This window comes from Phoca vitulina, unplaced genomic scaffold (genome assembly GCF_004348235.1).
Source record: "Phoca vitulina isolate PV1807 unplaced genomic scaffold, GSC_HSeal_1.0 scaffold2, whole genome shotgun sequence".
NCBI classification, from domain to species: domain Eukaryota; kingdom Metazoa; phylum Chordata; class Mammalia; order Carnivora; family Phocidae; genus Phoca; species Phoca vitulina.
Window position 1 is genome coordinate 21461281 of NW_022589705.1, and position 27926 is coordinate 21489206.

Here is a 27926-nt window from a genome sequence, read left to right on the forward strand (position 1 = left end):
CTGCTTCTCCCTCTGACCCTCCTCCCTCTCATGCTCTCTGTCTCTCATTCTCTCTCTCTCTCAAATAAATAAATAAAAAATCTTTAAAAATTAGTGAAAAAACAAAAGCTGGGCATCAATTTCTTCCGCCAAAAACCAACAAATAAATGCAAGAATTTTTTTTTTTTTTTTTAAAGATTTTATTTATTTATTTGACAGAGACAGACACAGTGAGAGAGGGAACACAAGCAGTGGGAGTGAGAGAGGGAGAAGCAGGCTTCCTGCGGAGCATGGAGCCCGATGTGGGGCTCGATCCCAGGACCCTGGGATCATGACCTGAGCTGAAGGCAGACGCTTAACGACTGAGCCACCCAGGCGCCCCTAAATGCAAGAATTTAACTGTCCTGTACAAACCGTATTACAAGATAAACAGCCCTAGTTGATGAAGGAAAACTCTACAAAGATTTTCAACTAATTAATATAGAGAAATATGTGAATTAGGGGAGAAAGGCAACATTCACAACCCCCAAATGAAATAAATTAAGGACCAATCACTGGTGGGTACTACTCAAACCATTAGAAAAATATAATGGAAGGATCAGAATGTCACCACCTGAACCTCAATCTATCTTAAAGCATCACTAAACGTGGGATAACCAGATGTTTTATGCTTCCAACTGAGATACAGTATCAAACACAAGAACCTATAAAGTATTCTTGCTTGAAAAATATAAATAAATACCACAACCTAAATCTAATCAAGCTTTTGGAGCTAACTTCTGGTTTACATAAAAAATGCAATGGATGGAGGAACAAGTTAAGATGACACTACAAAGAAACAGCCACACCAATCAAGACTGTAGGACTTTTTCTCAAAATAACTAGGTTTCTTCATTAAGTCAGAGGAACTGAGGGTGGAGATGAAGGGAGAGGACTATCACAGATTAATAGTGTCTTAGGAGAAATAACAACCAAATGTATGGCCCTTGAGAGGATCCTATTCTGAACAAATCAACTCTTAAAATACATTTTTTGAGACAACTGGGGAAATTTGAAGATGGATTGGGTATTCAATGACATTAAGAAATCACTGTCAAACTTGATGGGTATGATAATCATATTATGGTTTGGTAAGAAAATGTCATTATTTTAAAGATATTATGATAATGTTTGAGATGACATGACATGATGTCAAGGATTTGCTTCAAAATACAATAGAAAAAATTAACAGATAAAACAAGTGTAGAAACTACTAAATCAAGATTTTACGAATGTGGGATTCACTACATTGCTATATGATGACTGAACTCTTTGACAATAAAAAGTTTTTTAAAATTACCATGTGAATAAGCCATTCAAAAGTAACAAAACAAGATTCAGAAATCACTTAAAAATAACTTTAAAAGAGGGCGCCTGGGTGGCTCAGTTGGTTAAGCGGATGCCTTCGGCTCAGGTCGTGATCCCGGAGTCCTGGGATCAAGCCCCGCATCAGGCTCCCTGCTCAGCGGGGAGCCTGCTTCTCCCTCTCCCTCTGCCTGCCTCTCTGCCTACTTGTTCTCTCTGTCAAATAAATAAATAAAATCTTAAAAAAAAAAAATTAAAAGAATATTTTAAAGCTTGTTAATTTTACATATTACAAACACAGAAAAAAACAAATTCAACTTAACAGCTAAACAATATTCTACCAGAACAATTGTACCAAGATATATTTATTTGGCATGAATAAACAAAGTATAAAATACTGTTTAATAGCTATAAAGAAGTTCTTTGAGAATGCCCTTAACTTTGCTAAAAAGCTAAAATTTAGCATCTAAAAATTACAAACTTTTCTCTATAGCAGTAATTATCAATTCCCTAATTACACAGTAAAACCATCTTGAGATCTTAAAAAACTACAAACTCCTAGGACTCACTATTCATGATTCTCAGTCTAGGGTAGGGCCTGGTGATTTCAATGTGCAGAAAAACTTTATAGACTGTTCTATGGAACTACAGATCTACCTTTATGAACAAAGGTTTGTTATAGCTGTTCTCCATTATCAATTATTTTAAGGTCAACAGATTTCTCATAAAAAATTTATTTTGCCTTTCTGTTAAGGCCATATGATGAGATGGCTGACTGCTACTTTATTCAACTCAAAATGCATAGAAAGCTCTAACTTAAGTATTCTTTGTACAAATTATCTTCCCTAATTCTTAAAAGGTAGACAACAAGATCATGAAAAATTACTTCTAGCAGTTTTTCTAAAAGTGATCCATCCCTTAATAAATTAACTACACTTCTTAAACATGATAAAATGATCATAGTAACGATGTCTCAATTTATAAATCTCAAGGATTTTTATCACTTTGTTCTATGAAGTAGAATATGTGAATAACTAATAGTCTGCCAGGTTTGTGATTATGTATTTAGATGTCAGAGTTCTAATTAATTACAAAGCCCTCAGTTTTCCTTCTTGAAAAAATTAATTTTCTGAGACACTATAATCCCTAGTTACTAAAAGAAAAAGAAGAGAAGCCAGGTATAAAAGCTAGTCTTAAAAAATTATTGTGTAAAATAAACCAATTAAAATATATTATATTGATTCCAAATTCAGTGAAGCTCTTAGATATAAAAATTATGCAAGGTAAAGTGAATCCCCCTAAATATTTGCAGAAAAGAAGGATCACCTAGTTATTTGTGTTCTTACAGAATCTTTGAAATAAAGGGAGATCTATTATTTCATTTTGAATAAGTACTGTTTGAGGAAGACTCAGCAGGAAATGGATCCCATTGATACTAGTCTGTTGTATGCTGAAGTCACCTGACTTACTAAATTTCACTAGAGGCAAATAAACATAGGAAAGATTTAGTTCCCATTCCAGAAGAAGTGACCTCACTAAAGTAATACTGAATGTTACTATAAAGGGTGTTTGAAAACTACTTTAAAAGGCAAAACACAAGTGGTTCCTTATAAAGATCACAATATCCACAAATGTGTGGGGGGGGAAAAGTTAACTTCACGTCCCATAGATGGATACTTTTGGATTGAGATATATTATTTAAAAATAATTTTTCTATAAATTGGCTAGTCTAAAATATTGTGAATCAAGTTGAAGACTCAGCTCTTATGAAGTATGAATACCCTTAATACACATTTTATATGTATTGTACATCCCAATAGAAAGAACTTAGACAACTAATAGAGACTTGTAAATGTCTAATAAGCATTTAAAAATTGTAAGCTAGCTCATAAAATAGTAAAAATTAAAATAATAGTTTGACACATTCGTATTCCTATCAAATTAATATCCTAACAAATCCAAAATATAATACTCAATGCTGGTAGACAAAAAAGTGGAATAGCCAGCCTCATATACCATTCAAATTAATACCATCTTTCTAGAAAGATATTTGCAGTAAGAATCAGGAGTCTCTAACATTTTTTTCGACCCAATAAATCTAGCTCTAGGAATCTAGTCTCAGGAAATAATCTGAAAGACAAAAAAGTTATCTACAGGATGTTTGTCACAATGCCATATATATGTTAATAAAAAGTATGGAAGTAGATTAAATGTCCAATAAAGGTACTTTCAAAAGTACTACAAATCCACTAGCATGCTAGACAGCTATTAAAATTTTCTAAAAATTTTTACTAAAATAACAATTACAATAAAACATAACACAGAACTGCACAGTGTGATTTTAATTTTGTATAAAATTACATATTTACATAGAAAAAAAATGGTTACCTCTTGTAAATTATCAAAACTACCAGAGTCCATACCATTATTTGATTTTTGAAACTTTTAACTCATCTAACATTCAAAAAATATCTGGGGATACTTAATATAAAAACCCAGTTATAACAAGATGCAAAACCATTAAAACAGGTAAATGATGAAGTCATTTAGTAAAAACAGGTGAATTTACATTATCTTCATCTTTCTTATCAGAGTGCAGAAATAAAGGTATATTGAAATATTCAAAATAGAGCTAGAAGATGAAGACAAATTTATTAAGTAGTGAACTTTATTCATATGCTTTTAATGCAAAAAATGCAGAACACCGGAAAAATGAATAATAAATGTATAGAGTAGGATACAATTATGCCAGGGCTTCATAATCTTTTATGAGAAAGACATTTCATTACTACTTAAAAGAAATTTCACCAGGGCCATGAGGTTACAAGGAAAACAGAGATGAATTCCCTAGAAGAATCCAGGTGACTTCTAACCAGGACTCCACCCAGAATCCAAACACACAAAGACACGTCTAACTATACCCAAATGGGCAAAACGCACAAACTCCTTCAAGTCCAAGGAAGGGACTGTTATGGTCCCGTGCTTGATGCTAGCTAGAATTTCTTGATATTTTACACTAAGCTGTTTAATGACCTGGATGTGAATTTTTAAACTTCTCAGAAACTGTATGTAAAATCTTGAATTTATCTACTTTGTGTTAAGGATTAAATAATGTATCTGATCCAGTACATCTACTGTGCCTAGTAGAATGCCTAGGACCTGGGAGTTATTCAATCAATGCTGTTTTTCTCTTCTATAAAATAAAATAATTTCTATCAGTAAATAATTTAAGAATCTATAGTGATAATTATAAGCAAAGATCATGTATCACTCATTGTCCCACTCTTGACTTTACCTTTAAAAATGGTACACTATGAAACAGTCAACAAGCCAAGTTGAGGGAATAAAGGCTTAAACTAAGCCCACACAGTGATAAGAGATTCTGTCAGAAAAGAATGTTATTAACCTAAAGAATCTGTTAAAATCATGGTAAACAATTATGGTTTGTGCAAGATGTATTAGAAAATCAGAATAAAGGGTCAATATTGTCTGGAGTTACCAGAATTAATTTCAAATATCAATTGCTTCTCTTGTGCATAAGGTGTCTCTGTTCATGGATATATCACTTATATTACTACATATTTATAATGGATAGCACAAGTGTTACATATCTACAGTAAATATGTATCTACTTGCAAGACTTACTTGATTATAATATACTTTTACTGAGAGACATAAACTGAACTATAAGAGCTAGTTTATAACTCATCAATCTTCAATTCCAAATGGACAGAAACTTTCATTTAAAGATAAAATACACATATATAAGAAACCAAGAATTTCCCAAGCACAGCAAATAAAACCATAAAATTTCATCTTAAATCACTTCACTCATTTTATTTGCAAAATAACACTTTCCCTTATTTCATCTTGACTCCATCAACTAATAGTTGCAAATTTTTGCACTGTTTTTCTTGTCTGTGTGAGGTGAGTCAAATCCATTGTAGAATGAGGTGAAATATAAATGATTAAGACAAAATGTGAATACCAAAATAAATTTTATAGAAAATTCTTCCTAGTTTAAATTGTTTTTTAAGAGACAGCCTATAACATGTGTTGAAAAAAATCCATATGACTACTTCCATTACATGTTTTGCCTGTTCACTTTTCACAGTTTCTATGCAGTGCTAAATTGTAACAATTAGATTAGCTCTAAAGAATATGCACAAGGACTCTAAAACTGGCTTAAACCTAGACAGTGTGACATCAAATTTAACATGAAATTAAGAACTCAACAGTATTTCTTCATTAGAGCTTTTCTTCTTTTATTTTGAGAGAAAATGAGGATGGTGAAAGGAATATAGCTGATAGAATTTTCCTAACACTTTAGGTTTTTTTCTACCAACAGCATTCAAATGCCTCTTATCCAAAAAAATAAAATAAAATAAAGCCTAACACAATTTCTTAAATTCCAAAATGGGGGATTCATTATACTTACTGGAGTTTAACAGGCACCTTCCCATTTGGCAAAATGGGAGAAAAGTGGTATAGACAATAAAAATCATACCTAAGAGGGATGTCTCCTTGGCAAATGCTGCAGCAATAGCTGGGTCCAATGCAGGCTGTCCATCCCCAGATGGAAGATCAGGTCGAGTATAATCCCTACTTTTATCATTGTTGTATTTTACATTCAAATTCACAAGTTTGGAAAAATCAATCCTTAGGGTACAGCAAGCATTATAAATATTCTGACCATCTAGGGCCTGTAAAAGTGAATAAAGTATATCAGCAGTCTTAAGGAATGAAAAGAACAGGACTTCGACAATAAAACCCAACAATGAAGACCTGCACATAAAAGACACCAGGAAAGGGATCAAATATCATACATCATTCTTTGTTATCCCAACTGTACATGTATTCATTTCCACAAATACTATCTTCTTTAAATAGAAAGTGCTACTTAAATCTAAAATACAACCAGTTAAATACATCTGCTAATGCTTTTAATTCAAAAAAAATCTGCAAATAATTCAATCTAAAAAAATAAACAAGGATTACAAATATAGTCAGTCCTGCCAAAGTCATACCATAATAGTCTGCATAATACTTTAATTTTATTATACATACACATTTTTTGCTGGATGGCAGTACTTTGATGTCACATTTTATGAAGTGCCTCAAGCCAAATAAGTACCACTGTAATGCATAATAGCAATTCCCATGAACTGGGGCAAATACTATTATTTCCTTAACTTGAGGTGCTCAACCTGAATCAAAATAGACTGTTGAATTAGAAAATGCAACGTCATCCCAGGAAAGCTCAGGAATAGAAGAGTGCAAGCTCTAGAGTTGAAAGCCTACACGCAATTAGGTCATCTTGAAAAAGTTACTTAACCTCTCTGAATCTCAGGATCTTTCTTAATCTGGAAAACAGAGATGATAATGGCTGCCAGGATCCTCACAAGGTTACCTTGAGGATTAAATAAAAGATCACATATGTGAAAGTACAATGTGAATTATAAAAGACATATGCTGCTGTTATGAGTATTATGGGTTTTTTTTTTTCCTGGTCCTACATAATCACCATTTCTCCTCCAGCTGGATATAAGCCTAGAACAAACTAAAGAACAAAGGAATATATTGTTAATTTTTCATTAGAAGAATAAACATTTACTGTATAAAATAACGGTTGAGAAATGACAAATGTTTAGCTCTATAAATCACTGTGAAAATGAAATGACAGTTCTTCTGAATACATCAATAGATTAAGCCTGATGTTTATATAGACCAAGATCCATTAGGCATGTAAATCTAGTATTATTTTGATAATAGACCAACACTTTTTTGCATGACCTTTTTAGAAATTGGACTGAAATATATATGGAACCTTAGGACAAATTCAAGAGATTGTTGAATTTTTCCCCCCAACCCTCACTAATACCTCCACTGTTAATCTTTTTCTGAGCTGTTATTCTCTTATAAAGCAAAATGCTAGGGGGCAAAATTTTCCAATTAACTGAAAATAACTGCCAAAAATTTTAACTAGTATATAAAAAGAATTTCGTTGGCTCTATCACTCAAACTGCGTTTACATAGCAGTGGTTCCCAGAGCTTTCAAAAACAAACAGAAACAGAGCACTGAGCTGCCACCCCCAAAGATTATAATTTCTTAGTTCAGGATACCTAAGAGACCCATTTTTTTTTTTTTTTTTAAACAAGTAATCTACATGACAAGAACCTAGGTGGGCTCTGGACCATACTTTGAAGAACACTATAAATTCTCCTCAGCAAAACCTGAAGGTACACCTTGCCAGCTAACTGAATTCCCAGTGCTTAAGACACATTTTTCATCTCCCATTCATATGGAACAACTGTCACTAGAAGAGGAGAGGTAGGCTTGAGATTCGCTTTCTAAACTTATATTTTTTGCCTATAACGTTATATAACCTCCACTGTTTAAACAAGCATAAAAATGTAGCAACTCTACTGCAAAGTTTAGAACTAACTCATTCCATAATATACTGAGACATACACGGATGACTGCAAAATGGGAAGAGATCTGTAACACAGCAGATGCTGGGAGAGTTGTGACATGGGATGAAAGTTCTAATACCTACAATGTGCCATACACTGTGCTAATGTTCTAGGAATTCAGCAGAAAACAAAGAACACAAGGTACCCACTCTTACATGACTTACAGTAAAACTGAAAATACAGACATCTAACAAATAATTATAAATTTGACGTGTGGTAGTGAGAACTAAGAAAAGGAGGGGATGTAATGTAGTTGGAAGTTTATGGAAGACCTCTCTGAGACTTGCAAACCTGAAAGAAAACAGGAAAAGTTGGACATAAAAAGACAAAGAGAAAGCAGTAGAAGCAAATGCAACATCAAGCTGTAAGCCTGAGAAATCAGAGAAAATACAGCATTTGCAAGCTATTTTAAAAAGTCCAATATAGTAAAAGGCGAGACAAGCTGAGGACTGATTAAGAGTTTTGTAAGCCATGTTAAGGACTGAGGACTTTATACTAAGGACAAGAGTCAGTCACTGAAGGGCACTGAGAATGGAAGTTATAGGACTTTAAGTTGAGATCACTCTTAGTACTCTGTGGAAAAACAGGTGTAGGGGAAGAAGTCAAAGTGGTGACCTGAGTCAGAAGGCCACTGAAGATTTAAGAGATGATGGCTTAGATAGTGCTTTATTCAAGCTGTGATTCATGGACTAGCAGCCCAAACTCATCTGCATGAAAATAAGGAGTCTATGTCAGAATCTGTATCAATATCACACTAAACACATTATAGCTAGAAGTAAACTGACTTGTATTTTGGCAAAAGCTCCTGGTAACATCAGAGACCAGCACTCTGAGTAACACCTGGCTTAGCCTAGGGTGGTGGCAAGAGAGCTGGGAGACAAAAGGATAGATTTGACAGAAATTTAGGATGAGAATCAATAAGATTTGGTGATAGGCTGAAACTAAAAGGAATAAAAGCCATGTTTCTGGCTTGTTACTGATGTCAAATTTGGTACCCTGAGCTTTACTACCACAGTAAACACCACAGGTGAGGCAGGGTTTTTTTTTGGGGGGGGAGGGGAGGGTAAGTTACAGGAGTTGAATTGAACACACTAAGTCTGAAGGTGCCTGATGGTCCACTAAGTTCCTGGTCTGGATTTCTTAGAAAAGATCTGATGCTAGAGAGTCATGTGGGCATGTCAGAGTCACAAAGGTATAATACAGATGTGGGAACAGGTAGTCCCCCATGCAGAAAGGGGAGGGATATGATAAGACATAGTCAGAGAGGCAGAATATATCTAAGCAAGAAGTGTTAGAGACCAGGAGAAGAGATGATTTTAAGAAAGAGAATGGCTCACACTGTCAAATGTTACCTAGAGGATAGGGATGATAAGGATTGAATAACGCTGTTGAGATTTAGCACTGTAGCGATAGCTGGTGACACTGGGAAAAACAATTTGGGTAAAGGGGGGTTGGAACCAAATTGCAGTAGGTAGAAAAATAAAAAGGGGGTAAGTATAAACAGCAAACAAAGAGAGCTTATTTACTAAATCTGGCTATAAATGAAAAGGGAAAAGAATAGGTGAACAGATGGGAGAGTTACGTGGAGTTCAGGGTAAATTCACATACAATGAAAGAGATTTAAGGATGTTTCAAACACTAGTGAGAAGTAGCCAACAGAGAGAAAAATATAAGAGAAAGAGGGGATGACAGTGCAAAGTCTCTTGGAGGGCAGAAGAGGATAGAATCTGGTGTTACTGTCTTAGAAATATCTATGAAAAAGATAGGTGTGGTATAAGTAGATTTTTTTTTTTTTTTTTTTAAGATTTTATTTATTTATTTGACAGAGAGAGAGATAGCGAGAGCAGGAACACAAGCAGGGGGAGTGGGAGAGGGAGAAGCAGGCTTCCCGCCCAGCAGGGAGCCCGATATGGGGCTCGATCCCAGGACTCTGGGATCATGACCTGAGCCGAAGGCAGATGCTTAACAACTGAGCCACCCAGGCGCCCCGGTATAAGTAGATTTTGTAAGAAAAGCTGATTGGAGTTTCCATCTGATAGTTTCTATTTTTCCTGAGAAGCAGGAGGCAAGGTCATAAAAGGGGGAGTAAGGAGAGACTTGGTGGAATGAGAATTTTTTGATATAGTCATTGTGAAAAATGGGACAGCATGATGACCAGAGAAATATGGTAAGATTTTTCAAGTAGAGGGCCTAGTCTAGTTGTAGTTGATGATGATGAATTTCAACCGGTACCAACTGCTAGATTATATGATATTCTCTAGGTATACTAAACAGTCCAGATACAGGCATGAAGAATGATTACTACAGTCATCAAAACTATATGTTTTAACAAGGTGTCAGGGTTACAAGATAATGGGGCAAGCAAGTTTGGGAAATAAACTTTTTTCCTTCTCATTATAATAGTGAAATGAAGTTGAGTTCAGATACCAGAATAGTTAATTAGTAATTAATATTAAATAATTACCTACTCTCTTGGAATTACAATTAATTGTACATCTTTGTAGAAAAGACCTGAGTGAGTGTATATGACATTAACAAATGCCTGATGCTTATTATCTGTACACGGAAGATTGGCTAAATGAAAACTTCAAATACCTGGTAACATTATTAAAGCATAATCTTTTAGATTACTATAGATTACTTCAAATAAAACACACATATAAACTACTTTCCCCAAATATGAATTATAGCCCAAATGCAGTGTAATTCCAAATCAAATTCCATTTCATTGGTCTTTTACCAAATACTCATCCCTCTGCATCAGAAGGGATGACAAAAAATATTCCACATTAAGAAAAGCACGCACTATATTTAAATATGTTGTGAAGGTACAAAAAAAAAAAAAAAAATGCCATAAAGATCATGGCTTCTAGGTTGTCTGCTACTGATCAAACTTCATACCACATGGATTTTGGCTACTCTTTAAATACAAAATATCTCCAAAGTTGGAGGGCTGGGGCATGTAAAGAGAAATTATTTTTGGAAAAAAGAATTCCAAGTGTTAATGTATGCCTGAAAAGGAAAATATAGTAAGATTAGGTCATGTAACTTAAGAACCAGTGAGTAACAACATACTGGAGAAAAACAGGCTGAAAATATGTTTACCTCACATATAGTGTGTATTATGATCAGTAATTTTTTTACCTCTTTAAATATTAGCCTCCCCTTGTAACACAGGAAAAATTCCTGTTCTGTTTACAACATAAAATATCAGAAAAAAATGAGATAACAGCACTTGCTAAACCATTTCAATTATGCCAATATTAACAGTGCAGACTTTGTGCTACCTGAAGCTATTTTTGCTCCCCAAATGAGATTCTGAGGATAGAAACACAATGAAACAATCAAAAATGGTCTAGGTTCCATATAATCTATCTTAATCTAGAGGAAGCACTGAAGTACTACACCAGAATTAGTTTGAAAGTTAAGAGTAAAAGGGAGAAAAAGAGGTAAGACAGAAGGTAAAGGAAGATAAGACAGTTGATGTAATGGTTTAATAATGAATATTTAATGGTTTAACAACAGAATAATAATCACAATGAGATAATATGACACAAGAAGTTAAAAAGCTAGAGCAAAGGTGGATTTAAATACAATAAATACACAAACAGAAGATTAAGGCATTTAGAAGCAAAGATATGGTATGCAGTTTTCAAGGGTAGCCATGATGTGGGAACATATTTTACTTCTTTTAATAGTTTCTTACCCTCCATATATAACAATAAAAAATATAAAGGATGTAAATAAAAAGTAGACTAGGAACCTATTCACAAAAGCTGTCTTTAAAAACAAATCTTTAAAAAGAATATTAAATATACTGTAGTCTTAAATAAACTGAGAACCTATCATAACATCTGAGCCACATGTGTGATGATATACTTTAGCCAAACTGTCTTGATAGCTAAATTAATTACTCTGAAACTCCCACTGAAAAACATTTGGGATCTTTACTGGTATGCATGCTCTATCGTCAAGAGCTTAAAACTTTGGACCTAAGTCAAACAAAAATGCAAAATAACAGAAGTCTGTATTATAGATAACTACACATACAACTATCCTTAAAAAGAAACACTTCTTTACCACAAATTTAAGCTTTCCTAATAGTATCTAAATGACACCAATTTGTGCCATCTATAATGCTACATGGTACTGCCAAGTTATGTCAATATTAATAACATTAGCTACATATATGCGTGTATGTCTATCTGCCACTGAAAAATATCGCTATCTCAAAAAAAAAAAAAAAAAAAAAAGCTCCAGACTTACTAGTTTTGCTTGTTGAGCATTTACTGGATCACCATACTGGAGAAGAGCTTGAAACTGGTTATTTTTTGTAAATGTGATTATCTTCAATACAGCACCAAACTTAGAAAATATCTGTTAAAACATTAAAATCAAAGTATTATTTATCTGCTGTATCATTATTTCTCCAGTTTACGGGTAAACATGAAAATTAAATTAAACTTACTTGGTGAAGAACATCAAGTGTTACAGGGTAGTACATATTGTCAATAATTATTCTAAGCACTGGACTCTGGGCTGGAGTCACTGCACTCTCACTAACTGTGGTGCCACTAAGAGGAGTATTTGCTGTCTGGACAGCTGTCACAGCTTGAAGAACTGCTTGAGCACGCTGAAAATTGAAAGATAAAAACTTTAGAAACACACTCAGTATTTTCACTCTACTCTGCTGCATGTTACACTATTAGCTCATTTCTCTTCTAGAACACATACAGATTAAACAAAATTTAATAGTCACTCAATAAATGCTTTCTGAGCACCTGCCAAGAGCCAGGTTTTATCTGTTTATAATTCAAGTATTCTACTAGTATTTACTTCAAAACAATTATCTAGGGTGTGGGAACTATATTGAACAAGCAAAGATAGGCAAAGTAATTTATTTTCAAAAGAACAAAATACAGGGACGCCTGGGTGGCTCAGTCGGTTAAGCGTCTGCCTTCAGCTCAGGTCATATGATCCCAGGGTCCCGGGACCGAGTCCCACATCAGGCTCCCTGCTCAGCAAGAGTCTGCTTCTCCCACCCTGCCTCCGCTCCCCCTGCTTTGTGCTCTGACAAATAAATAAAATCTTACAAAAAAGAACAAAATATAGTTTGGCAGATTCACATAATCAGAAAATGTTTTAAACAGAAACTTTTAGAGAACAATAAAACTTCAACCTAACATTATTCACTCCATAAAAAAGGCACATGGTAAACCTCAGCAAGATTACTAGATTACTTCTAATACAATCTTAAAGGAGGAATACTCAGGATACATATTAAGTCCTTTTTCATTACTAGCATAACTTCTAAGATACTGCTAATTAAACCAGGAGAGATCCACTACTATTGAGACACAATTTCTGAGTTTTTTTTTTAATTTCTGAGATTTTAAAATGTGAAAAAAAATACAGAATAGAATATTACTACTGTGATAGGTTCATTGATAAGGAAATAATTTTTCTACCTATCTGGAGTCAAAAAACCTACATAAAGGCAAATACCTATTAAGTAACAATGACAAATACTGTTACATTGCTTTAGAGTTTGAAAAAGCTATATTGGCAGATGAATAGGAATATTAACTGAACACCATGATAAATGAAAAGGAAGGAACACATAAAAGAATTAGGCCAACACTTATGAGAATAAACAAAAATAGTGCTCCCTCTAGCAGCACATTTGCTATGGCGATAATCATTCTGCAATATAGAAGTGTATCAAATCAACACATTATATACCTTAAATTACACAATATATCGATTATATCTCAATAAATCTGGAAACAAAAAAGAAATAGTTCACTGAAATGTCACATAACCAGGAGATCACAGACTTTGGAATTCAGAGACCACATGCCCATCTGGTTAAACCTCATTATTTAAATGCTAATGAAATAATATGACCTACAAACTTAAATATTGGCTAAAGTGACTCAAAGTATTTTAAGTAGTATACTGCAATATTACTTCCTTCATTAGTAAAGCATGTCCTTGGATATATTTATGTTATTACAAGCAAAGAAATATCACAAATTAGGAAAACACTAACATCTCTTTCAAATAATGGAATGTCTTTTTAAAGGAATCACATGATCATGATATACTATCCAAATGGTACAGTTAAGTTTCCTCTGCAACCCTATCACCCTATCTGCTTTCCCCTACCCATTCCTCACCAATATTATTGTGGGTATCCCTTCCAGAGATACCATCTACACATGAGCATATATGTATCTAGTCTATATAAGCACATAGGTATATGTCTACTCCATACCTTCTTCCCGAATATTATTCACTTTTCTCCATCTTCTCTTTTTAGCTTAATAATTAGGTTCTCCATTATCATTAACAATAACTTTCTACATTTTTTTAATTGATGAAACAGAGTTGGCTTGCCAACCTAGGTTTTAATTAAACTTAGAGAACCGCTACATACACATATAAATGGACACAAATCAGAAGTGTATAAGCTCAATAAAACATCACAAATTGGACAGATCTATGAAATGACTAGACAAAAAATAGAACATTATCAAAACTTTAATTGCATCACATAGTATGTGTTCTACTTTGGTCTGGCATTTTTTTGTGTTTTTGTTTTGTCTTCTTTCAATAAATATTACTTTTATGATGTGCATCCATGTTTTGCAGGTACCAGCACCTTGGTCATTTTTTTGTATTCTAACAAATTCCAACGAATGAATATGCCACAACATATTCTACTGCTGCTGAACATTTGGATCATTTCCAGCTTTGGACTATTATGCATTAATGTTCTATGAGCTTTCTCATACATATCTTTTGATGCACATATAATGTGTTTTTCTCAGGTATGTAACTAGGAGTAGATTTACTAAGTCAAAGAATATGTATATGCTCAGCTTCAATACATATTTCAAGTTTTTAAACATGATTCTATGAATTTACATTCCCATACGTATATATGAAAGTTCTAGCTTCTCTACCTTGTTACCAACACTTGGCATCACTCATCTCATCAATCTGATGGTACATGGTAGTATCTCACTGTGATTTTAATTTGTGTTGAGGTTTCTTAATGCAAACCTAATCCACTCTTTGTGGATCAAAAGATAGCTTTCTGGAGGGAACTAAGGTGAGACGTGAAGATGTGTAGCAACTGGCCATGTGAAGTGTGGGTTGGAAAAGTGGTACAAGGGCAGGCAGGCCATAATATTCCAGGCAAAAGTAACATCACAGAAACACAGTGGCCCCAAAATATTGGAAATAAGAGAAAGCATGCCAGGTTTACAATTACTTTTGGGTAGAAGCATAGGCAAATATATAGCCAATAAAACAGAAATAGTAGCCACCTCTTCTGAGGGCCTTTATTGTGAACATGAAAAGGATCTGCTGCAGGGGAGTAACTTAAGTCAGATTTGTATGATGGGAAGGGGAGAGGAGGGAGAGGACGGAGAGGTACTAGGGAGAAAGAATTCAAGAGGGGAAAGTAAAAAATAGATCAGTAAGAGCTATTATAACAATATAGCCAAGAGGTGATTGTGTGTGTATGAGCTGTTCAAATAACAAGAAAGATGATGAAAACTAGGCAGATATTTTAAGAGTAAACTGAAAAGAGTTGGTAACTTCATGAAAGATCATGGAAGAATTCATGGTTGACTCATATTCATTTGCCTCTCCTATTATGAATGCCCATGAAAATGCCTATAAATGAGGTGACGGGGATGAAAGTACATTCTCATGATGAGCACTGAGTAATGTATAAAATTGCTGAATCACTATATTGTACACCTGAAACTACTATAACACCATATGTTAACTATACTGGAATTAAAATTAAAAACTTAATAAAGGGGAGTCTGGGTGGCTCAGTCGTTAAGCGTCTGCCTTCGGCTCAGGTCATGATCCCAGGGTCCTGGGATCAAGCCCAGCATCGGGCTCCCTGCTCTGTGGGAGGCCTGCTTCTCCCACTCCCGCTCCCCCCTGCTTGTGTTCCTGCTCTCGCTATCTCTCTGTGTCAAATAAATAAATAAAATCTTTTTAAAAAATTAGTTAAAAATGCCCAAAAATGAATACAAAATGGAATAAACCCAAATACTGAATAGAGAGAATGTTGTTAGCTGAGAATACTTTCATCAAATTTCTGGAATACAGAAAATGAACAGAAACAAATGACACAGAAGACATAGCAAACAGGGTTTGCAGTGACAGCCACGTGAATCAGAGAAACTGGGAGAGTCACAGAGGGCAGAGAGGGGGATATAAAAGGGTTAACGGAAAGTCTGCCTAATGAACAGTTAAACTCCTCTTCCTCCCCTCCCCCATCATCTCCTCTCCCTTAACCATTAAAAAACAAAAACAACAAAATGCTCCCTTCAAAGAAACAGGAATTCTAAAGGGAGTTTTATTGGCCCAGACCTTTTTGGTATTTGGGGGATCCCAGCTTAGTATCCAAACTCATTACTTAATCTAGAGGAAAGCATACCATTCCACCAAGTTTAAAACCTAATTCTGAAATATGAAAAGACTACTGGGGGAGGAGGGACAGACAGATGGATACAAGATAAACATAACAGCTAACACTGAAGGAAATGAGATAATTTACATATAGTGAAGTATTTTTTTAAATACTGTTAATTAGGGGCACCTGGGTGGTTCAGTGGGTTAAGCGTCTGCCTTCAGCTCAGGTCATGATCTCGGGGGTCCTGGGATCAAGCCCCTGTGGGGCTCCCTGCTCAGCGGGGAGCCCGCTTCCTCCTACCCCCCATGCTTTCTCCCGCTAATAAATAAATAAAATCTTTAAAAAAAAAAAAAAAGGTATGGTTTTAAAAATAAAGTACTATTAATTAGTACACTGAAAGAATTATGAAATCATAAAACACGACCAATTTTAACAAAAAAAGATGACCAGAAAAGATTAAAGGGTTTCTGAAAACTAAAAATATAACTGCAAAACCAGGTGTTTTTCAACAGAAGCAACTTTGCATTGATTGTTCCCTATATCTGGAATAACCCAGACCAGAGTAAGTGCATTTATTTCCTAACCCTATTTAAGATTATAAAGATGCCTTATCTTTATCCTTTTCATGTTCCTTGCATTGGAAGCTTTTAAAATGAGAATGCCTTCATGAATTACTTTACTAAAAACACTAATATATAAAACAAAATTGAAATATACCATTTTAAATTCTAAGTAAAATGAATATAGAATATTTTCTTTTGGTATATTTCCAATGATAAATTTTTAGAAGTACAATTTCTGGTTCAAAATTAATGAAAATTATTACCAAATTAAAACAAACAAAAAAACCCAGAATATTTAGCCTTCAAACAAAAAGTTTTAAATGCTTATTTATAAACTATCAAAATGATCTTGAAAGGTCACTTTTTATGATGGTTAAAATCTATGAAGAATTATTAGTCTATTACATTTGCAGTAAGACAAAGAGTCTGATATAGTTTAGATTTTACTGAAACAGAAAAGATGTAATTAGCTAAAAACTATATTAAAAGAGCTAAAGTTTTTAGACCATTCCTGCATTGCTATGTATTTAGGTATAAACCCATTCTTATATTATTCTCTAGAATATATTAATTTTAAATAATTAGTATCTTCTACATCACATTTTTAAAAAATAAATCCACATATTCATATATTCTCAATTCTTACATTCCCCAAGTAAAACCATTAATACATCTTCAATAAAAATATTTCCAGGAGAAACCTAAGGCCTATAAGAAGTCAAAAAACTAAAGGCATTAAAATCATACCTTAAAAGTCTAAGCAGCAGAGTTCTACAGTTTATGCGAACAGTGAGCCCAATCTCATAAACAAGTTTCTACACAAAAATCTTCTCTTGCAACATGGAAATGAACATTTTGACCAGAACCTTAATGCTCTGAAAAAATATTATTTAACTAATTCATCAAGTACCTATTTAAAACATGAAAACAGACTGCACATACTTTTTGTAAATTAACATAATATTTAATATTTAGGGACATACCGCAAGGAAATATCTTAAAAACAACAAGAAAATGCCCATAGTTACATCTTTCTGTTAATAAGTTTGAGATTAATATGTCCATTTTGTTTATGTACCTACACATACTCACTTGGTTTAACGTATTATCTGTTTTTAGTTCTTTGTGATTGGAGTACTGGATATAAATTGGTTGGTTACGGAGATGAGGTGTCACAGCAGAATAGTAATTAACCATAGTAATAGCTGCTTCCTCTGTTGCTAGTTCCAAAAATGCCTGAAAATTTAAATAGCAAAAATTGGAATACTATGAATTATATTCAGGTAAACTTCAATATCTGTGTAATCTATTCAGCTAATGAGAAAAATCAGTCTCTAGAGTAACCTTTCCAGTTACATTTAGACACTCAAGTAAGTTATCCTTACTTATCCTTCCATACACCACAAATGTAGTCCAACAAAAGCTAGAGAAAATAAAATCTAAACATTTTTCAATATCAGAATTTTACCATTCCGATACTAGAGAACATGAGAGATCTCAAAATCATTTTTAAAGCAGTATAACTCAAAAGAGACAAAGAAAAAAATTAAAAGTTAAATATCAGATTATTAGTGACATTAATTATATTTATTTATATTTCATTAATGTCACTAAATTCTAAATGGTATCATTAGAAATTTTAAAACAAAATTTTATTTTAATATGCCTTGGTCTTTCTGCCACAGGTACATTTTATTCAATGAAGAATACCTAGGATTAGTGACTATTTTCTTCTAATGCTATCAAATAAATATTTCCATTGGATAAGCTTAAAGGATAAGAGGCTGATAGTGCCCCCACTGTTTTCTGATATTACAAAGGGTAGAGCCACAATAAAAGAAATCCTTCATTTGTATTCATTTGTATTTTTGTATTTTCCACAATCCAAAATCTAACAATCCAATCTGTAACAATCCAAAAGTGAATTCAAAAGGCAAAATTGAAAACTACAGTGACTTATTCATTTTGGCTCCTTAGCATTAGTTTCTCAAACAGCATTACCAGGAAAAGTCAGAGTAAGACTTCTGTTATGTTCTTTTAGAAAAGTTAGGACCTACTATAGTCTATCCTTTTATTAGAAGTCAGCTAATTCATGCATACTGGGTAGTTTGGGGCTTAACATTTTATAGGTCCTGAAAGAAGCATACCTGATTTTTCCCTTTCAGCATAAGGATGTTGGTCACCTTACCAAAAGGTAAGCCTAAAGCAATAACTTCAGTTTCTGTCACTTCACCAGGTAATTTTCGAATATGAAGTACACGAGAAGGAGCACCATCCATTTTATCTTCTCCTTTAAATTTTTTGCTATCATTACCATTGGCTGAAAGACATTAAAAAAGTCTTTATTATTTTTCCTGATTTGTGTAAAAAAAAAACACAAAACAAAGTTTAAAAAAGAACTTAAAAACATAGCTGAATACACCTGAATAATTCCTAAAAATTCGAAAGCTGGGCTTCCAAAGGAATAGAGAAAATCATATTTACCAATTACTATTAAATATAATTACATTATCAATTAAGATAACTATTAGATGTTTCTGAACAGTATATGTAAAGAGTAATAAATGATAAGCAAAAACACATTAAAATACAATTTCATAAAGAAATTGTCCAGTGCTAAAGAACACAATTATATTACAATTTAATAATTTTATTACAGACTAACAGAAATACAAAAAGAAAGTGAAACTTTTGACTTGGCAAAAATTAAGGAGATTTTAATTTTACCTGGGAAATTATAAATGGTTCAATTTGGAAAATTATCATACTCAAAAGTGGGAGCAAAGAAGGCAATTCTGTAAAAATAATTATGCAGACAATCCACATTATGGCTTACTTACGATGAGCCTCTCCTAATTTATTCATACCACCACTTAATCTACCTATTTTGTCACTATCAACATCTATATACTATAAAACTCATGGACTTGATTAACTTATTCTATTACTCTGACCTTTATTTATTTTTTTTTTAAAGATTTTATTTATTTATTTGAGACAGAGAGAATGAGAGAGAGAGAGCACATGAGAGGGGGGAGGGTCAGAGGGAGAAGCAGGCTCCCTGCCGAGCAGGGAGCCCGATGTGGGACTCGATCCAGGGTCTCCAGGATCATGACCTGAGCCGAAGGCAGTCGCTTAACCAACTGAGCCACCCAGGCGCCCATATTACTCTGACCTTTAAACTGATATACTTCAATCAACAAATTAGTTATCTGCCTTGATTCCAAAGCCTCACCAAAAATATAAGTCCTACTAAAGACACAATAAAATAGGTGATGTTTTATGTAAAATTGTTTGAAGAACTTGCAATCTATCCACTATTCCGTATCAGTGGTTCCAAATGGTCTAAGGACTAAAGGATATTTCTGAAACTTAACTAAAACGAAGGATACTTAATAAGCTGAGAAATATACATGTATACTCCACTTGTATGTAGCTTTAGGTACTTCATGGTACTCTCCAAATCAACACTATCCATAAACATTATATGTGTGTGTGCTGTATGTGTGTATATATTCAACAATATCTATAAAATTCTAAGATCAATTTGATCTCTAAGTGTCTTTAAAATTCATTCACACATTGATTCTTTAAGAGTTACTGAATATTGGAGCACCTGGGTGGCTCAGTCAGTTAAGCATCCGAGACTTGATTTTGGCTCAGGTCATGATCTCAGGATCGTGAGATCCTGCTCCGTGTCAGGCTCTGCAATGGGCACGGAGCCTGCTTAAGATCCTCTCTCTCCCTCTATCTCCGCCCTTCCTAACCACTCGAGTGTGCAGCTCTCTCTAAAAATAAATAGTAGTAATCGAAAAGTTACTGAGTATCAAGGACGTGTCTGGCACTATTTGAGGCTCTGGGGGTACAGCAGTGAACAAGATTATCAATAAGATCCCCAGTGCTCTCTTACAGTCTATTGGGGGAGGTGACTAAATAGTACACTACACTATAGGAGGATCTCAAAAACAAATATCACATTATATACAACTGCTAACAAAAGATCTGTACTTTTCTCCCAAAGACCATGTAACATCAAAACTTACATTCTCTTCATACTCTGATACTCCCTCAGTTGGTAAATAGTTTTAGAAGGGGTGGCTACTAAATATTCATATTTCAGTGCTAAATATTATGGAAGTTTTCATTTTATATGAGAATATAAGAACATGAAATGAGGAAATTAGGACTTTTTAGTCATATGACTAAGCATACTTTCATATATAAAAACACTCCATCCCTGGAAAAGAAAAAGGACACAAGAAAATGTATAGCCCTTAGCTTATGAAACACATAGGCCATTTATTAGCCTAACAGAGAAGTAAGGAAGACTGGGTCTCTCTGGGTTATACATCTGTGATTCTTCAGAAGACAAAGTACAATAATTTGGACTTCTTTCCATGATCTGTTCCCTTCCACTCCCCAAGTAAACCCACAAACTTTTGATTTGTGAATGTAAAACCAATAATAATTAAAATGATTTCGAAGAACTAAGGCAACAACAATGTAGTAATGCTTTTATTTATGCATATAGGTTGTATATAAATTGCAGAAATCTTTAATCACATCATTTTCCATATGTTATTCAGCCTTCAAGCCTTTTGCTTAAGATGTTCTTCTCAAATTCAAAACAAATAATATGTAAAAAAAAAAAAAAAAAAAGTAAAAACTATTTCTATTTGAAACTTCTCTTCCAAACTCAAAAGTGGTTTTCTACCTCAATTCTATAGTGAACATCTTCACCTTTGATCAGTCTCTTTTTTCCTTGACTGACATTTGCTCTTTACTGGTCATTACCTGCAGTTTTCACATAAACAGTCTCATTAATTTGTTAATTTCTTAAATCCATTCATGGTCAAAATACTGTGAGCCCTCTCATCCTTACCAAATCTCTCTGTTCTCACAACACCCTTAACAATTCATATCTAGGTTTTTTACTTCCCTGATTCATTTAAAGCTGCTTCGAACCCTCTGCTTATGTACTCATTCCCAATAATAGTTGGAGTTCCTCAAGCTGTTTTGGCCCCAAAGTCCTATCTTTACTTGCTCATGTGAACACTCCAGCACTTGGGTCTCAAAAACCACCTTATTTAATTTGTAAATCTATTATTTTAGTCCCACTCATTCACCAATATTCTAATTCTATACTTCCAACTGTGTATCAACCTGAAGTACATTTCAAAACTTTATACTTCTACTTGTTTATACAGCAGAAACTAACAAAATATAAGTACATGTTCAATCTCTTAAGTCTTTCACACTCAAGCATTTATAAAAAGCACTGGTAGCATCCTTTATCAAATGTGAAACTGAGAAGAAAAGCAGTTTCAATTCCAAGCAGTTTTAAGTTAGACTTGAGGGCAAAGCATAATGTTACAGAAGCTGTTGGCTTTAGAAAAATAAAAAATAAAAAGAATCTGAGTTATGAAAAATGAATGTCTGTACACTTTTACTTTCCTATCTGGGAAAACAGAAATTCCAAAAAAGGGTTAACCAGAAATGCAGGCATATACAGAAAGATACTTCTGTTATTCTGCTAGCTGTTAGTCAAGATCAACAGCCACCACACAAAAAATCTTAGGTTTATTATAAAAACTGGCTGTCACTGTATTTTTAAGAAGCTGCACAGCCTACTTGCCAAAAGTACCTTACGCATGAGCTAGAAAAAATAGAAGCCTAGACTAAACTAGAAGTCTCATGTGCTGGAATACTCTCAAAGCATTATAACAAAACGAAATGACATTATATAAAAATGTCTTCACGTAAAAGTTGAAATGAATATCCCAAAGAGTTCTGAGTAACATATATCAGAATCTATGGAATGATTTCAGTTCTTTCACATAAAGCAAAATGTCACACTTTCAGCAATAATAAATCCTGCTATCATGGAATAACAATTAGCAGCACTGGCAGAAATATATATACCTAACTTAAAGTAATATTTCATATACATAGCTATAAAGAAATGACTCAAAAATTTTACAATTGTCAAGGCTCCTTCCCACTGACAAACAGTTACAAACTCTTTTCAATAAAATCCAATCACAATAATAGTTGGAGCTAGTTGGGTTTTTTGAAATGTTTCACTTTTATTTCTGAAGGAACTAACGCATTACAAATCAATCTTAATGCACTGACTTAGTAAATACTTACCTGAGACTAAGGTTCTAATGACATTAACTTTTCGCACTTCTAAAATTATTTTTTCTTTGACACAAAAACCAGGTTTAGAAAGAAAGTCTGGACAGATAAGGGAAAGGCCATTGAGATAATAGGCCTTTAGAAACCAAATTCTACAATAAAGTGAATTTGAGGAAACATTCTGGACAAAGCTGGAATTAAGAATGAAATCCTGTTCTGTATCTGATAACCATAAAAGTTTCTTTATAACATGGTCTGTAAAAGTGTACCTTTTCAGACACCTGGATGACAATGGCATATCTGTCCAGGCAAGTAAAATCAATAGTTCTTAAAGTTCTCTTTTTTTCCCTATTTGCTCTTATATGCAACAATATTCAAATTGGACACTGTGAGAACACAAACAGACTCTCATCATTAAGGGAAAAAAAAATCTTAAAACTCAGTGTTTCCGAAATTTTGTCTGGTCCCAGGAATTCAGCTAGATAGGGATCAAACCATTCTGAACACCTACAAACTCAACAGGAGATCGAAGAGAAGAATAGCAGCAACTCTCTGAATAGAAAAGTGACCACTTTCTGGAAGGTAGGACATGCAGAGAAGTGAATCTGAGGCGATGTACGGGAAGATAGACCGCGAGCGGGGGGGGGGGGGGGGGGGGGGGGGGGAGCCTCCATCACCCAGATAACAGCAAGTGATATAGAGCCGCAGAGCACAAAATCGGAACTTTTAGAAGTTGGCTCCGCTGAGGGACATCTCTCCAGTGGCTAAGCAGAGGGTAGAACCCTCACTGGGATAGTGTGGTCTCAGGACCCTCGGGGTCACAGAAAGACCGGGGGTGCCTGAGTGTGGGGCAGAGCTCCCAGGTATCAGAGCGGGGAAGCCGGCTGCCCAAAAGGAGCCGAGGAATGGGCTCTCAGCTTGGGGTTGCCATAAACCTGGATCCGCGGCACAGTCAGGCCACTGCTCTTCCAGCAGGGACCCAACAAGCGGCAAATCTGGGGAGACTCCCTTTCCTGCCCTGGGAGGAGCAGCACGGGAGCGCACCGCAGGGATCTCCTGGGTTTGGAGACTCCACATGGGGTTGGGTGCCAAAGACAGAAACGCTCGGTCACAGGCCGGGTGAGCACGGAGTGCGGCCGGAGACCGGGGAGACGGGAGTGATTGACTGCTTTTCTCTGGGGGCACACTGAGTAGTGGGGCCCCGAGTTCTCGGCTCCGCCAGGGTGGAAATTGGGAGGCTCCCATTTTCACTCTCGTCCTCCAAAGCTGTACGGAAAGCTTGCAGGGAACAAAAGTTCCCGAGAGCAAATCCGAGCAGATTACTTAGCCCAGCCCCAGCAACAGCGGGGCAATTCCGCCTCTGGCAAAGACACTTGAGAACCACTACAACAGGCCCTTCCCCAGGAGATCAGCAAGAACAAACAGCCAAGGCCAAGTTTACCGATCAATGAGAAGGGTAGAACGCCAGCACTAGGGGAATACAGCACATGGAATTCATGGCTTTTTTTCCCCATTGATTCTTTAGTCTTTCCAAAAGTTAATTTTTTTAATTTTTTTTTTTTTGGATTTTTCTTTTTCCCTTTTTCAACCAACATCTTATCAGTCCCTGTTTAAAAAATCTTTTCTATTTTTCTTTTTTAGAGTCATATTCTATCCCTTCATAGTAGTTAACCTTATTTTTGGTATATATATAACTTGTTCTCTCTTTAAAATTTTGGGATACATTTTCTTCTAACAGACCAAAATATACCCTAAATCTCTAGTATATGACTTTGTTCTAGTCTCCTGCCTGATCACATTCTCTCCTTTTTTTTTAAAACTCTTTCTTTTTTCAACTTTCTTATCAATTCCTTTTATAAAATCTTTTATAATTTTCATCTTTACAGTCATATTCCATCCCTTCATTGTATTTACCCTTATTTTTGCACATATAGAAGTTTTCCTTTCTTTAAAATTTTGGGAGGCACTTTCTTTTAACAGACCAAAATACGCCCAAAATCTAGTGTGTGGCACTGATCTATGCACCACCCTGATCATATCTGATCATATTCTGTTTTTGTTTGTTTTTATCTTTTTCTTTTTCTTTTTCCTTTCTTTTCCCCCGGTTTCAGGTCTCTTCTGATTTGTTTAGTGTGTATTTTCTGGGGACGTTGTTACCCTGTTAGCATTTGTTCTCTCATTCATCCATTCTCCTCTGGACAAAATGACAAGATGGAAAAAATCACCTCAAAAAAAGGAACAAGAGGCAGTAACGACTGCCAGGGACCTAATCAATAAGGACATTAGTAAGATGTCGGAACTAGAGTTCAGAATGACAATTTTAAAGATATTAGCTGGGCTTGAAAAAAGCACAAAAGATATTAGAGAAACCCTTTCTGGAGAAATAAAAGAACTAAAATCTAACCAAGCCGAAATCAAAAAGGCTATTAATGAGGTGCAATCAAAAATGAAGGCTCTAACTGCTAGGATAAATGAGGCAGAAGAAAGAATTAGTGATACAGAAGACCAAATGATGGAAAATAAAGAAGCTGAGAAAAAGAGAGATAAATACCTACTGGATCACAAGGACAGAATTCGAGAGATTTGTAGGTCTGTAACCTACAATGGCAGACACATTAGATTGGCAACAGACCTATCCACAGAGACCTGGCAGGCCAGAAAGGACTGGCATGATATATTCAGAGCACTAAATGAGAAAAATATGCAGCCAAGAATACTATATCCAGCTAGGCTGTCATTGAAAATAGAAGGAGAGATAAAAAGCTTCCAGGACAAACAAAAACTAAAGGAATTTGCAAACATCAAACCAGCCCTACAAGAAATATTGAAAGGGGTCCTCTAAGCACAGAGAGAGCCTAAAAGTAACATAGACCAAAAAGGAACACAGACAATACACAGTAACAGTCACCATATAGGAAATACAATGGCACTAAATTCCTATCTTTCAATAGTTACCCTGAATGTAAATGGGCTAAATGCCCCAATCAAAGACACAGGCTACCAGATTGGATAAAAATACAAGACCCATCGATACGCTGTCTGCAAGAGACTCATTTTAGACCCAAAGACATCTCCAGATTGAAAGTGAGGGGGTGGAAAACCATTTACCATGCTAATGGACACCAAAAGAAAGCTGGGGTGGCAATCCTTATATCAGACAAATTAGATTTTAAACCAAAGACTGTAATAAGAGATGACGAAGAACACTATATCCTACCTAAAGGGTCTATCCAACAAGAAGATCTAACAATTGTAAATATCTATGCCCCTAACATGGGAGCAGCCAATTATAAGCCAATTAATAACAAAAGCAAAGAAACACATCGAAAACAATACAATAATACTGGGGGACTTTAACACCCTCCCTCACTGAAATGGACAGATCATCTAAGCAAAAGATCAACAAGGAAATAAAGACTTTAAAAGACACACTGGACCAAAGACACTTCACAGATATATTCAGAACGTTCCAACCCCAAGCAAGAGAATACACATTCTTCTCTAGTGCTCATGGAACATTCTCCAGAATAGATCACATCCTAGGTCACAAATCAGGTCTCAACCGGTACCAGAAGACTGGGATCATTCCCTGCATATTTTTGGACCACAATGCTTTGAAACTAGAACTGAATCACAAGAGGAAAGTCGGAAAGAACTCAAATACATGGAGGCTAAAGAGCATCCTACTAACAAATGAATGGGTCAACCAGGAAATTAAAGAAGAATTAAAAAAATTCATGGCAACAAATGAAAATGAAAACACAACTGTTCAAAATCTTTGGGATGCAGCAAAGGCTGTCCTAAGAGTAAAGTATAGAGCAATACAAGCCTTTCTCAAGAAACAAGAAAGGTCTCAAATACACAACCTAACCCTACACCTAAAGGAGCTGGAGAAAGAACAGCAAATAAAGCCTAGACCCAGCAAGAGAAGAGAAATAATAAAGATCAGAGCAGAAATCAATGAAATAGAAACCAGAAGAACAGTAGAACAGATCAACAAAACCAGGAGCTCATTCTTTGAAAGAATTAATAAGACTGATAAACCCCTGGCCAGACTTATCAAAAAGAAGAGAAATGACCCAAATAAATAAAATCATGAATGAAAGAGGAGAGATCACAACCAACACACCAAAGAAATACAATTATAAGAACATATTATGAGCAACCATATGCCAGCAAACTAGATAATCTGGAAGAAATGGATGCATTCCTAGAGATGTATCAACTACCAAAACTGAACCAGGAAGAAATAGAAAACCCGAACAGACCTATAACCACTAAGGAAATTGAAGCAGTCATCAAAAATCTCCCAACAAACAAGAGCCCAGGGCCAGATGGCTTCCCAGGGGAATTCTACCAAACATTTAAAGAAGTAATACCTATTCTGAAACTGTTCCAAAAAAAACAGAAATGGAAGGAAAACTTCCAAACTCGTTTTATGAGGCCACCATTACCTTGATCCCCAAACCAGACAAAGACCCCAGCAAAAAGGAGAACTACAGACCAATATCCTTGATGAACATGGATGCAAAAATTCTCACCAAAATACTAGCCAATAGGATCCAACAGTACATTAAAAGGATTATTCCCCACGACCAAGTGGGATTTATCCCTGGACTGCAAGGTTGGTTCAACATCCACAAATCAATCAACGTGATACAATACATTAATAAAAGAAAGAACAAGAACCATATGATCCTCTCCAGAGATGCAGAAAAAGCATTTGACAAAGTACAGCATCCTTTCTTGATCAAAACTCTTCACGGGTATACGGATAGAGGGTACATACCTCAATATTATAAAAGCCATCTATGAAAAACCCACAGCGAATATCATTCTCAATGGGGAAAAACTGAGAGCTCTCCCCCTAAGGTCAGGAACACGGCAGGGATGTCCACTATCACCACTGCTATTCAATGTAGTACTAGAAGTCCTAGCCACAGCAATCAGACAACAAAAACAAATAAAAGGCATCCGAATTGGCA

At 35.0% G+C, this 27926-nt stretch overlaps 1 protein-coding gene across 4 annotated transcripts in view; it reads right to left on the minus strand.

Annotated features, from left to right (window-relative positions):
- Positions 1–27926, minus strand: part of PTBP2 (polypyrimidine tract binding protein 2) — a 94122-nt gene that overhangs the window by 21522 nt on the left and 44674 nt on the right. For all 4 annotated transcript variants that reach the window (XM_032423062.1, XM_032423058.1, XM_032423047.1 and 1 more), the window contains exons 4-8: positions 18951–19123; positions 17896–18039; positions 12266–12430; positions 12064–12174; positions 5831–6026 (exon numbers count right to left, since the gene is read on the minus strand). In XM_032423062.1, the coding sequence (XP_032278953.1) occupies positions 5831–6026; positions 12064–12174; positions 12266–12430; positions 17896–18039; positions 18951–19123 (789 nt within the window). The remainder of the gene's footprint in view (positions 1–5830; positions 6027–12063; positions 12175–12265; positions 12431–17895; positions 18040–18950; positions 19124–27926) is intronic.